This window comes from Solanum pennellii, chromosome 10 (assembly GCF_001406875.1).
Source record: "Solanum pennellii chromosome 10, SPENNV200".
NCBI classification, from domain to species: domain Eukaryota; kingdom Viridiplantae; phylum Streptophyta; class Magnoliopsida; order Solanales; family Solanaceae; genus Solanum; species Solanum pennellii.
The window spans coordinates 66,995,085-67,009,901 of record NC_028646.1 but is presented as its reverse complement, the minus strand read 5'-3'; the positions used below and the strand labels follow the sequence as shown (position 1 = coordinate 67,009,901).

The 14,817-nt window shown below is 36.2% G+C and overlaps 1 protein-coding gene across 2 annotated transcripts; it reads right to left on the bottom strand.

The window, feature by feature from the left end:
- Positions 1 to 328: 328 nt before the first annotated feature.
- On the bottom strand, positions 329 to 12,019 carry LOC107002749. 2 transcript variants are annotated; one of them, XM_015200905.2, is made up of 10 exons: positions 11,672 to 12,019; positions 9,405 to 11,013; positions 7,724 to 9,160; positions 6,217 to 6,590; positions 4,357 to 6,059; positions 2,408 to 2,846; positions 2,053 to 2,212; positions 1,269 to 1,372; positions 1,069 to 1,160; positions 329 to 978 (listed from the first exon to the last, which is right to left on the bottom strand). In XM_015200905.2, exons 1-10 carry the CDS (start codon positions 11,884 to 11,886, stop codon positions 902 to 904), a joined length of 6,210 nt encoding a protein of 2,069 aa, XP_015056391.1. In that variant the 5' UTR covers positions 11,887 to 12,019; the 3' UTR covers positions 329 to 901. The 2 variants fall into 2 exon arrangements, with proteins under 2 accessions (XP_015056391.1, XP_027768233.1); XM_027912432.1 differs by having other exon boundaries at positions 9,405 to 11,018; positions 11,672 to 11,860.
- Between the last annotated feature and the right edge of the window lie 2,798 nt (positions 12,020 to 14,817).

Genomic DNA, 14,817 nt, shown 5'->3' with positions numbered 1-14,817 from the left:
AAAAAAAGCCCCAAAGCATGCTCGAGCGGCAAAAGGTGAAGGATTTGATTTAGGTAGCAGGTTTGAATCCCACACCATACAAAGTAAACCCGATACTTAAGTGAAGAATAATAGAGGGACAGATGATTGGTTCCAAATGCAACAGGTCGATGATGTATTTCTCGATTATTAAAAAAAAAAAAAAAGAAACTAAAGCTTCAGTAAAAAAAAAAAGATGTCTAGGACTTGACAAGTCCTACCAAACTTGAGGCCAAAAATATAATGTTTGGCCTTCATAATTTCCAACATCAACGGCGTATGTCTGAAGTTGTTCCCAAAGCAAATAAACTTGCATAAAAATATAATGGGCACAAAAATGACATGACTATCACAAAATTGTGTATTTGTTCACATCGGCCAAACAAAATTGGATCCATACATTATACATATAATTGAACTGGAGATGTTTTCAATTAAATCTTATGTGCTTTCAAAAAGGTTTATTGTCCCTCGAGTTTCAAACCATTGGCAAGGGATATCAAATTCACATAATTAAAAAGAGATGATGCCATACTTCTACTCATACTGGTACACATGAACTCCCAAGGCTCGAGCTCAGCAAAACTTCTTTGTACATAATTGAGTCTCAGCTTTCGAAGAAGGGTGTGTGTATACAGTTTGCTACAACATTTTAGCAGCAGAGCACAAGCATGTCCCAAGGAACCAATGTCAAATTTTGCATTCTTTGATTAGCCTTCAACTGTAGGTCTTGAAGAACGGATCAAGAGGGGCGTTTCCGATTGCTGTTAAAACAGGCTGCAGGTGAATGCCCCCGCTGCGAGCCTTTAACCCTGTGAGCAATGTAGTGATACGGGGAACTCCACAAAGAGACTTTGCCAACAAAAGTAGTTATGATGATCAATCACACTTTTCCTCCATACTGGAAATGAATCTTGTAATCATGTTGCAAAGTAGCAAGGGTATTTCTGCAGGGTCCCTCTATAAAAATAGAAAGATTAAATAGTGAGCCAACAGGCAACTAATAGCTTAATATTCTTTCAAACTTTAGAACAGGTTGAGATTGCTCACCTCCGAATACTGTGTGAAGACGTTGAAGATCGTCTTCTGAACAAGCATCTACTAAAGCATAGACACCAGGTCTTAAAGCTTCATCGATTTCCCTTCCAAGTTGAAAAAAAAAATCATCAAGATAAGAGAACAGGAATCAAAAATACAAATCACATTGTGCCTCTAACATGAAATCAAAAGTGAATACAACAAAAAAGTACCGGATAATTCCATTTCTAAGCCGGCCATATCCACAGTACACCCATATGTAGCAAGATAGGAATTGAAAACAATTGTTACCGTAGACATCTTTGTGCTGCCTAATCTGCAATATAGAAAGGGGACAGTCATTGTATGAAAGACATATAAAAGAAACCTCTTGGAATTAGGTGAATTGACAAATAGTGAATGAAACTAATGCATTGATGACCCTAAATCGAAACTTGCACTAGCACCCTTCTGACAATGTAATTGAGACAAGAAACCGACATCGTCAAATTATCTTTAAATCAAAGGAATGCATCCTATATTATCTAGTTTCAACAATCTCAGAACTTCTCTTTTGATAACTAATGGAAATTTTATTAATGACTTCCAATACTAACTGCCAAGCTAGTAAATGGATAAAAAAGAAACTCCGGTACAAAGCTAGTAATGAATGGGAACAACCACCTCAGAACTGACTATGACTAAATCAAAGCTTAGAACTAACATGTTCGAAGTCAAGCTCAAGGCAAGTTCTTCTAAGTTGAGCACTGTTTATAGTACATTCAATTTTGGGAAGGGTCATGAATTTCGAATCATGAAAGCACTCATGAGCCTAGGCCTAAGTATCCAGAAGCAACCTGTAAAGCCCGAAAGCCATCTGTCTTCTACTCCATTTTTTCAGAAAAGCAAAAGGCAACTATAAATGATGCAGGATGTATTTAGATCATGTTAACCCAACATTTCAGTAATTGAAAAATCCATTATTGAGGAGAGAGTATAACGTAGAAGTAACCTTACCTCTTCATACACCCTTCGAAGAAAACTGGCGCATTTTACTCCTACTTGAACTTCCCATCCAAAATAATCTCCTCCAACTGGACTAGTGCGTACCATCTCCAAACAATTAAGAAGTCTGCCAACTGAATCTTCCAGAAGCGCGATGCAGCGCCGTGTCTCACTACATATCGCGAAAACCAAGAGAATAGATCATGGACTTATAAGGGAAAATTTGCTCAACATCCACACATCTATAATGTTTCTCTATCTCTTTTGAAGTTCCCAAGTAATCATAAATTGCACTGTGAACAACACAAGGGAATAGGCCACAAATATTTCTAGTTTGAAGGAAATAAGAACAAAGGAAGTAGCAAACCTTCTGTGATGCTTTAGAACAGTACACAGCATTCGGCAGCATGCAGCATATAGCTTTATGCAAAATTCTCTATCCACGACGCTTCTTTCGCTTCCAGGAACCTCAGTTTCTTCGAAAGTCGAGCCTCCTGTATAATTAGAACAAAGCAGAACTTTGGATGTCCAAAGCTGAAAAGCACTCTGAAATACTGTAGCAGGCAGATGCAATAACTGCCCAATATGGCATGCTTCCAATTGGAAGAAAGCGTGTTTAGCAGAAATTTTTGTCAGCACTGAAATGCACATCAGACAAACAGAGCCAGGGTCGGGTTCAGCAAAATCTTTCCTGAACTTATGATTTCTGAAAAACATCTTGGGGCCTTGCAGATGCAGGACTACATTGAGTAGAGACGATACTAAGTTCTGGATATGCCTTTTGATCACAGCCAACTTTTTACGCCCTATAAAAAAGACAAAGGACATACGAAACCACAAGTTACGAACAAATCTAAAATACACAAGTATAGGGCAACAGTATCGGGATTTTTTTGCAACTTAATATGAAGAACAATCAGCTCCCTAAACTCCAACAAAAAATGAAAAACATCACAGCTTCCAGAGAGAGCTCACACATAGATAGAGATCTTTGCAAGTACTGCTTTGCCTCTGAAGACATGTTTATAAGTTCCTAAAACTGATGTCGTCTTAGTCTCTTTACATGCAATGAGCAAAGCCAAGGAAACTATTGTTCCTTTTGATTAATTTAGTGTTCTGAAAAGTAACAAAATCCCAGTCAAAAGATCCTCAAAAAAAACGAGAAATCACGGACAAAAAGAATTAAAAGTCCCCCTTTTCAGGGAGACTATGCTACTTTCTCCCCTGCACTCATCACACTCCTCTTGTGATTTATGACTTAAAGTTACTTAACTGTCCAAACCAGAGCTTTCATATTTCATGTAATGCAACATCTGAGGAATGCCCTACTAGCTCCTACTCAAACATATCCTTTCAGAATTCAAACCATTTAAATGTTTTTCACATTCAAACCATTAGTAATAGCATAATGAGCATCTGATTGCTAGAGCTATTCAGTTAATTTCATGTCGACAAGACGACAAGAACCAGAGTGTTTTTTTTTTTTGAAACTGAAGAACCAGTGTTTTCTTATCCTTCACAAGGCTAAAACTGAAATGTAAATACAACATCTCTTGATCTTTCTTGCAATCTAAAGAGCTTAATTTCTCTCTTATCCAGACAAAATTATGTAATATCTGTGAGAAAAAAATGCTGATCATTTGTGGAGTCCAAATGAAAGCAAAGAACTTTGACGTAAACATTGTGATACCTTTCTCTTAGGCCCCCGTTTGGACATGTGATATGAAATCAAATTGATATGAAGTAGAAGTTTTGATTCTATTCGGATTTCTTCAGTTGCATTTTTTAATATAAACATGAAAACCCCACAAGTTGTGATAACTATCAAAACTTCCCCAATTCTTACGCAATCTTACAAAATTGAACATACCATAATTCATAAACAAGATATTGAAATACCAAAAGGCGCCACATTGATAGATCACATATATCCATGTTACTTTTATAAATATATGTTTGTGAATACGAACTTGCAAATACACATAATTTTATAAGGATTTACTAGTCAACAGTAGTAACTAGTTATTCTTTAATATGATAATTTCACATGGTACAAACTATCTTTTCACGCCGAAAATAAGTTCTTTTGGAAAATTTAAAATGGCGGGTCCTTTCTCTTTTGAAAATATAAACTTATGGGTCAAGTTTTACATTTACAAAAGTTGAAATCATGATTTGAGCTTTTTGGAGAACTGGGGATTTGAAATCATGATCTCAAATCACATGTCCAAACACTGATTTGAAATTATGACTTAATATTGCATGTCCAAACACAAGCTTAGTACTTGAAAGTAAACCTTGGATATAAAATAGTACCTGATACAGATTCAAGAATCAGATCCAAGCAATCAATGCCTGCAGCAACATAAGCAGAGACCTGTGCTCCAAGTGAACTTCCAGTAGTTACTTCATAGTTAATAATGCAGTGTTCCTGCACACCAACTAATGCTCTCTCAATAGCTTGAATAGCAGACAATAAATGCAATTCAGAAGCACTGCTGACAAAATTTGCAAATGACATCCTCAATCTGGATTTTAACTCATCCAAGTGGTTTAGCCAATGAGAGTTGGATAGGTCATGTTCTGGCAGACCACTTAGCATCTTGGTACATGATTCTATCTCTCGAGATGCTAGAGTAGCTTCCTTCCCCTGTAAAGATATGCACTTCCCCATGGCCCTCAAATGCAATTCTATATGCTTCACAAATAAATCTCTAGAAGACAAAGGATTAAGCAGCGGAAATACTTTTCCCAGCTCTCCAATGAACTTTGCAACACCATCTAACCAAATAAAAGAGAACTGTTCAAGTGACCCACTGTGGTTGGCAAAATCAGAAAGCAAGACATGAGAGACACGGATTAGTAAGGGAAGAAGATTCTTCGGCAAGGAAGTAGACTTGGTATGCAGCAAAAACTTTAGAATAGCTGAAGAAGCACCAAAAATATGCTTCAGACAAAATGCTGCTTCAAGATTTTCTCCTATGGAAAGTGCTTGCAATAAAGATTTCCTCAAATATTGTTGCTCAAAGTCCACATTGGCCAAAAGAGACTCAATACCTCCAAACTTTTGCAAGTCATTCTTACTGTCATTAGACTGTAAGGAGTCAGCAGAACCAGAATAGTATTCTTCCTTATTCACATTATTAGCCTCATCGGCAGAGTCCCCAAATTGGTAAGTTCCCGCAGCCAATAGTTCATTGCAACATTCTGTCTCAATAGAAGTGTGGGTACTAGACAAACCTTGAGGGCATTGATCACCCTCAAGAAATAACAAATGCAAAATGGAGTATAACAAGTTTGCACACGTCTCTATACATGGTTTCATTTTGAGGTTGCAGATAGTTGATTCTATAAAAGTACTGCTACTTTTAATATCCAAACTGTCCATTGCAGAAACTAGACCACATAAGAAGCCCTGAAAGCAAGAGACCACAGGTGAGACTTTATCCATTTCCTGAAGCCCAGCTAGATCACCCACTTTTCTGTTAACAAGCGCTAGATTTAGGGAGTCCAGCAATTCCTGTGCATAACCTGTTAAGGTGCCAGCTACAGATGAAACACTTCTCCATGCATCGTTGTTATCAGAGAATTGTGAACACGGACCATTTTCTCTCAGAACAGTCTCTTCGTGGCCATCAGCAGAACTGATAGCTCCTCCATAAGACTTCCCAGCATTCAAAGCAAAAATGGCTTCAAATTGATCTTTGAACAGAGTCAAAAGGATAAAAGATGTGTGATCCATCAACGAGAAAATCATATGTTTTAATTGAGGAGAAGTCTCTTGAGAAATCACGCTCAGAAAACCAGTTACTGCAGACAATGACTTCAGAAGCCAAAAAACAGGAGAGCTTTCCGACAGGAAGCAAGCTAGAAAGGATTGATGACCTTTCTTCCCTTCGCGTGATGCCATTAACAGATTTTTGAAGGTTCTCCGGCAGGTCAAAAGCAACCTCAAGAGCTCATAACGGCTGCATAAAGCTACTGAACCATGCTGATCAAACAGGCAGCCAACCACGAGCCTGAAATATTATAGCCTTTTTAGCAAACCAACATTACAGTTTATATTACTAGCCTGAGCCTTGAAGTTGTCATGTCAATATCTAAAAGCTTTCCAACAGCTAATGCTAAAGGCTTTAATGTCTACTGAAAACAACAAAAAGGGTGAAGATGTGATACCTGTCGATATTGAGAATGCTAGTCGCATAACGTGAGAACGATTTTGAACTAAGATGTCCTTTCGGTATCCAGCTCAAAAGGTTGAGAAATGCCCGGCATCTGGTGATTTCTGCGTTTAAAGGACTTGGTTCCTTTTCACAAATTTCAGCAGGTATGTCATTTAGCAAATGATGGACTGGCTCTATCAATAATGAGTCATTATCCTGAGGACGATTACTTCTGAAAAATGTAGTCGATGACTTTTCAAGCATGAGTATAGCATTCTCCCAATCAGGTGCACCATTTACATCAACTTCTCCAACATATGAAAATATTGACGACACCGACTTCTTCAAAATTTGGCAAAATAAGGATGCCATGTGCCTGCAAATGGGCTATCATAACATACAGTTAGAATACCACAACAAATTATCATTCTCAATAGAACTCAACAAGGCAACCAGAGAGCACAATAACTCTAAGGGGTAAGTGGAATAGGATTCTCCAATCTACTACACCAGGACATGAGAAGTGTCCAAAATCCCCAACAAATGTGGGATGCTAATGTGACCCCTTATGCAACTGACAGTTTGACACAGAGAGACCTATGCAACCAAACTTTACGTGATCTACCTGCAACATCATTCTTAGTTTCTTACTAGAATATGAAAACCTGCCTCCAGGAGGACTCAGACTTGAATCTCAAATTGTAGCAAGCATTAACTGCTAAACAAGTCCAGATTGCATATCAGGATCGATTTCACATATGAATATGTTTCTGTTAAGTTGCTTGGACTCGGGTGCAAGTGTCTGATACAGGTGCAGATCTAGAGGTCGGATCCTTCATGATCTAAATTATAAAATTTGGGGATAAGGAGCCAGGTATGGATACGCCACGGGTGCGGGCATTCAGCTAAAAATAATTCAAATATCTAAAAATAGGGTTATAAAACCTAAATTACGAGATATTATATGGAGAACTTTAGGAAAATCTTGGAATGAGATAAAACAAAAAGGAGTGACATAGAACATTCTATATGCAAGTTATTCCATTTTTTTCAATTTCGCCTAAGCTTTTGATTTGATTACACAAATCATTGAATCTGTCCGAAATTTCTCCGTCGATTTTAGTCAAAGTACTCAAAATCTATTGACTAGATCGGGTACGGATCCCACGCCATGTTATGTCGACAAGTGTTCGGCACCGAAAGTGAAGAGTTCAAGCAACTTAGTGTTTATGTGGGTCTTTCTATAAGTAGATGAAATTTTACTTCAGTTTATATATCACAATGTTCAAGTTATACCCACGAAACCTGCAGTCAAACCAAAGAGCATAAACATGCTTCCTTGCCGTGTCTTCTTTGGCTGAGATCTTCTTAATTGAGGGATTAACAAGTAACTTTTACATGGATTCATAGAAAGGTTCTTTCACAAAGTTGTGACATGTGATGCATGAAGATTTGATGGTCATTAGTAAAGCTAAAACAGTGCTAAATGTATGTGCTGAAGAGGCTACCCAAGAACTTACTCTTTGTTCATATAGAATGATGTTGCTCAGAAGTTCCACTGAGATCAAATGTCGATTGACTCCTGTCACGTGGCCAGATTTCTCTATATAATTCCTGAGATCACTCATATTCGTGCTTAAACAAGGACGGGAGTTCTGAATTAAAGCCAAAAGAAACTTTTTCATGTCTTTTTTAGAAGCATGAGGACACCAGATATCAACATTTTGGCAAATAATCCACCACAAAGCAGATGGAAACAGCTTCTCATCTATAGATCCGGTACCAAGATCCCATACCTCAGTTTCGTACAGATGATTGAGATATGTATTCTTACTGCTTACTTGGTCCACTGTGGACTTATATATCCTATCTTCAGTCACTAATGAGAGATATCTTATCATGAATTCTGTGAGGTCTGCTGCCTCTTTCTTCAGAGTTGAGACATGTTTGTTCCACTTTTTAGTATCCTTGGAGTATGATGATAGACCAGCATCATTATCTAATATAGTCTGGACAATATTATTATTCCTCTGAAGCAAGTAATCAATGGACTTCATTTGCCTATTTAAATCAACTAGTCTTTGAAGAGCCATGCCACTCAATACATAAATAAGGGGATAGCAAACTGTAACAGTGTGCTGATCACAAAACTCAGCAATAATATGTATAACAGCAGGAAGAGGAGCTGAAGGTTGGACAACCCATGAAAAATAACTTTCGTCTTCCCAACCACTGCTCTCCAACCAGTCCTTCGCAGAATAAGCTGAAAAAGAATCAGTAAGTGCTCTTGACATCTTCCTTGATGCATCTGGGGGCATCAGGCTGATGGCTTGTCTTTGCAAGCTTCTGCAAGACATATACAAACGAAAGAAAAAGACCACAATCCAGCATGCTGAGAGAATGTCATTCCCAAGTGCAGCTGCCTTACTGAATCCTCTGCCTGTTACCAGAGTAAAGAAAACGCTAAGAATATCTGGACCTTGAGAGACCAAGCTACTCAAACCAGGGCGAATAACAGCCATCAAATCTTTCACGGAAAGAGCAATGAGGTTGCTATTACCAGTAGTAATAGTTATTGAGTCGAGAATAAGGGTATACATTTCAGTCAAGCTTTTCCCCAAAATCTCAGCTTTTAGATCAAAGCAAAGTGTGCCACAACTACTAAAACATGGTTCTGCAAAATCACTCTCAGCAGGCAACTGATATTCAGATTTTATCCATTCCAGAGATTCTGCAACATCAACAATCATCTGTCGGATGCATCCACTTGCTTGGCCCTCAGGAATGGACTTGACAGCATTTCTGATGGAAAGTCTGAATTCTGGAGAGCACAATAACATGCTCATAGAATTAGCAAATGAGTGACAGAGCATTGAAGATTTGATCGCTTTGTTGCTTCTGAATGATGATAATACATCTCTTACAGCTTTGCTTAGTGTGAATATGGCAATGTTAACCTATAAAGTTTAGGATAAAAAAGGACCAAAAAATGATTCGATTCCCAAAAAAATAAACAATAGTAAAGCATGAAATTAAAAGTTAGCTCACGCATTATCACTAGCACAAAGGGTGCAGAAGAAGGTGGATAGCTGTTCATGAAACTAAGGTATTATGTGAAGGTGTCATACCTTCTAAAAATTTAAGGTATTCCTCCATAATACAAAGTAATTGTCTACAAATTAATCAACAAAACTCACAAACCTGTCGAAGTTCACTGTAGAGGTGAACCAGTCTGCATCCAAGCTTAAGTACCTCTGAAGTCAACAAATGTTGATCTAAAGCGTTCATCAGAGAGTGACTACTGGTTGTAAGAGCAAGTATCATACCCCATAGTTTTTCTAGATCATCCCCAACAACCTCATATTCAATATCCACTAAATAATGAATAGCAAGAAAAATTTCCTTGGCAGCTAGAATCAACAATTCCCCGGGTATTCGTTCTTCTGGAGAGTCAAATGATTGTAGTAACCGATTCATTTGGACAGTAAGCGACATGATCGCATCATAAATTAACTTCAAAAAATTAAAGCAAGCCCCTTCGGAGGTATCTTCAGTTCGTATATATACCTTTTCCTGTACACATGTTGCAAGCAACTTATTGATAGATCTTAATGTGCTAAGACCCATATACAGAGGTTCAGCATCCACACCGGCCTGTGAGTGAGTATAAATCTCTGATAAGAAAAGTTCCATAATCTCTACAAAAAAATCAAAAACTGATTTCCGTGCTTCTGCAGGCAGAGCATAGTGGGGAGGACTTGTTGAGATCGCAGAGCTGTTGGAAGAGCTCCTGGAAAAAGCAGTAGAATTGCCTTCCTTGTGTCTAAATGCTTCTGCACCGACTACAACCCCATTCTTCATATAAATACAATTAATGAACAGGCGAAGCAGCTCTCCAGCACCACTGAGTGCTGACTCATTCTTCCCAGTTATAATCTTCCCCAACTTATCAAATAAGTGTCTATGGTAACTTTTTATGAAAGTTTTCTCCTCTTTTGATTTTTTATCATCGGAATGCCTATATTTGGATGTACTTTGGAGGCTCAAAAATCCATCAATATGAGTTTGATGGAATAATGCCTGTGACAAAACTTCTTCTATCAACACCAATAGATTTCTTTTCCATTCTGGATTGCTTTCACAGCCATGAACATCTAACACATCCCACACAATCAACAAATCTTCAAAAAGCTTATCTATAAACTCGCGGAAACCATTTTTACGAGTTGGATGGACCTTTAGAAACTTAACAAATGGCTCAAGCAAGCAGCAAGACAACTGCTTGGCAAAAATACCCCTCTTCGTTCCATCGAGCTTATCATTGAGGACCTTTCGGAGAAATTCAAGCACCACACTAATCAATGATATCCATAAGTCTAGATTTTCATTAGAAATACCCCCATGAGATGAGAAGACCAGGGATATGCAATCAAGCACAATGTTATGCAACTCCACATCTTCACTTACCATAGGCTGATCATCCAGACGTATCAATGCATCCCTTGAAATGTACTGGATGACCCGTAACAAGTCCCTTAAGAAGTGTAATGAAACACCCATCTTTTTTGATTCCTCCAAGCAGAACCTGAAAATCACCCAACATCTGCAATCTAAATATGACCCTGCAATTTCCATCGCATGCTTGTCTCCTTCCACCCTAATTTTCTTTTCAGAAGAAACTAGTATCCTCTGGACCCAATTATTCAAGAAAACTACCACTCTTGAAAAGTTTACTGTCTGAATGTCCTTCCTGCATTCACCAGCCCCTTCTGTTCTTGATTTCACATAATTATATGCCAGCTCCAATTTTCTGCACTAAAATTAGTTTGTTAGAAGAAAATCATCATTTCACAATAATCAAAGATAACACTTGTGTTTCGACATGAAAATAATAGCTGGCACTTGGTTCAAAAGGTCAAAGAAGAATCTTTGCCAAAAAAAAATCAGCTTTTTGTTGCAAAAACTAGTTTTCATCTAAAAGCTAGAGAATTAAAAAAATTCAGTTAGTTTTGGTTGAGAAACAGTTTTTGCAATGGCATTTGGAGCAACCCTTTTTCAAAAGGTTGAACCAATTATCAGCTTAGTTATTCTGTTTTTTTCCTAAAGAATTGTTCTCCATTCTTGTCCAAACATACAACTCTGCCAGTGAACTTGCTAACATTGCCAGAGAAGGGTTAAGGTATGTTGACAGACAGCATAAAACTAGTCAATTTATGATTAATTCACATCTATAATGATTATTCATATAGCAGACCCCAACTAGCTTGAATTTCGAGTATTTGTTTAGAAGACAAAATAAAACTATCAAATGCACAAAGTTTCTCTTCTAACTAATAAGAAAATTAAATTTCCCAAAACCAAATCCGTGAACTTGCAAACAAAGCCAAAAAAAAAAACTCTATAACAGAAACGAGACCGAACTTTTTTATCAGCAAAATATAGCCAAACATTGAAGTATTAGTACTGACTCTTGGAGAGGAATAGAGTTGTTCTGAAGGGACAATATCAACTGTAGATTTCTCCATGGGGAATCATCCTGTATGTTAATTGCTTCTTCACTTTCTGGAACAGCTATAGGTTCTTCCACTTCACCAGCCAGCTGTTCGGTGCGATGGGATTTTGAAGGTCTGCTACAGCCGTCTTCTTTGTCAGTGCTATGTTGCTTTCGTTTCTTCATCTTCATCCTTTTGATCTTTCTGTGTTCTGAGTTCTACTCACAATCCGCCATTGTTGTTAGGGTTTTAGCAGGGTTTTGGTTTAAAAAGATGCGACGTCGTTTCGCGCTCGAGGTCAATCAATTTGTCCAAAACTCTGAAATTTTTTTATTATAAGGGTTTTTAGACTTTGAATCTAAACGGATAAAAAATGTAATGTTTTAATTGATTTATTGTCAACACATAAAAATGGTTAAAAAGTACTTCCAATCTATAATTGAATTTTTAACTACACGCTAAATTTTTAATTACACACTCATATTTTAGAGTGATCTTATTATCCTCTTTAACTATTTTAAAATTGTTATGAAATTATATAAATTTAGAAGAAGAATGTATAAATTTAGAAGAAGAAGAAAGTAGGGAGAAGAGAAAGATTTCTTATTCATCTTGAAGTATATTCAGGATTCATTGATCTTTCACTAATCTTATTTACAACGAAGGAAAACTCTTTATTTATAGGGAAAACCTTACTTGATCCCCAAGTAGGATTCCTAACCATATCCTACAAGGACTCCACATAATTAGACATTCACTATAATACAAATTGTTTATAACTCTCCCCCTTGAATGTCGGTAGATTATGTACCTCGTTAAAACCTTACTAGATAAAACTCAGTAGAAAAAAAAATCTAGTGAAAAAAAAAGAGTACACATATCTAACAATACGCATTATGGATGCCTCATTAAAAACCTTACAAGGAAAACCCAATGGGACAAAACCTTGTGAGGAAAAAAGAGTATATCGCGTATTAACTCTCCCTAATGACAACATCAATTCAGATACTAGAATCTTCGTTTTTCAAGCTTGTGCACCATCTTTTTGAAAGTTGTAGTTGGTAGAGACTTGGTAAATAAATCAACAATAATATTACTTGAACAGACCTCTTGCATGTTGATATCACCATTCTTGGGAGCTTATGAGTGTAGAAAAACCTTGACGAAATATGTTTTCTTCTATCTGCTTTTATAAATCTTCCCTTCAGGGTCAATGATTTCGGCAAGTTCCTTACTTCAAATTCTTAAAGCAAATAATCTATTGCCAAGAGTTTCAATTCTAGTCATCAACTTGCATAATAATACTTGTATATGCTCTATGCATTTTGAATCTATTTAATCCTTATGAGGATGATAAACAAGTTTTCCAAAAACTTGTATATGCTTTAGATTTTGAACCCATTCGATATTTTCATATCAATTTTGTCAAGTAACAACATTTAATATTAGATGTATGACATCTTCTAGTGTCTAGATTGCAAGTCAAATAAGCTTTACGCTTACCAAGATGCATCATTCCACTTTTCACTTGATAATTATTTCTATACAAGCATGTTTTAATAGATGTAGAATTCATATTCTCATAATCTTTTACAATATTGCGTGCTATTGTATTAAAGATATCGTCAACGATATACCATTTTGCATTGTTTCACAATACGACAAACTTACTGAGATCTCATCACTTCATTATTTTTAGGTAGCTACCCCTCTCATAAGGTTTCATAAAGTGTTATGTCGTAGGCTTTCCAAGAGCACATGATCTTCTTATTATGATCATTTTGATCCTCTCCCTTTTTCAAAGATTATTTTATTTAGAATTGATTAGTCTATCATGCTTCATGCATGTCATAGACTCTATTGGACATTCAATAGGAGTATTTACAATTTTTGTGTTGCTTCTAATCTCCCCCTTATGTTAGACAAACTAACATATATCTCAATCTTTTGGAGAATCTATCTTTGTGCATCATAGTATATTCATTGATTATATACCACATATTAAAGTATATTCATTAATCATATATTGCAAATCAAAATTATCAGATGAAAACTATTTGGTCCCTGACCATAAACCAATTAACAGAAAAATTAATCATAACTTATTGGTTTGATTCATACAATTACTTCTGTATGTAATATCATATTTCAGATCAACACATGATACTTTATTTTCATAAGCAATGATTCACTATATGTGAAATTTAATGTCACATCATCTTATATATTTATCAATATTATCAAGGTGAATTATCTTGATTTCATATTATGAAATTGTGCTCTTATCTCAATTATTTTTGCAAAAACAATTTTGTGAATGTCAAACTACATGTTGACAACAAACGTACATGTGATTATCTTATAAATGCATCTTTTTATCATATCACATGATAGGTGAACGGGTTCATATTCACCTTTTATACTTTTCAGGATTTAGGGATTTAGTCCCAACTTTAGTTGATCTAATCAACTTTATCACGAGAACAAGCAACATAAAGAATTCTTGAAGAATCTTCTAGTTTTTCAATGTATGTCCATTACTCAGTATGCACGTCTTTGGAATGACCAAGTTATTTATGCCAACTAATAAATTATTAGTACTCGTAAACTCCAAGTTTACTACTTCATGTGCCTTTTGTTTTAGTAAATTTCTGATTTACTATTATATGAGTAAATTTCAATTTTATTACTCCAAGAGTAATTTTCAGATTTATTTCTTCTCAATTACTTTACCCTTTAGGTGAGTCGTGATCCCATCATTGAAAGAACTAATCTGAAAAAATTGTGCATGTAACATATTATTTGTGTCAACATTTTTGCAAACATCAAGTTGCGAGATAATAATAGGCACACATGAGACCATATAGAAAAAACATTTATTAGGACCATTAAGTCTAAACAATCCTCTAGGTGGATGACTAGGTCCACAAATATTTGTATACGTTCCTAGAATGCAGAGAATTCAATCTCAACCGTTTATGATGGTGTCACAATTAGCTTGTCTTGCTAACAATCATTACAAGAAAACTCACCATTTAAAAAAAATTTTAGGTTCTTCAATGGATGTCCATTTTAATTTTCCATAATTCGTCTAAACATTATAGACTAACGATGTCCTAGAC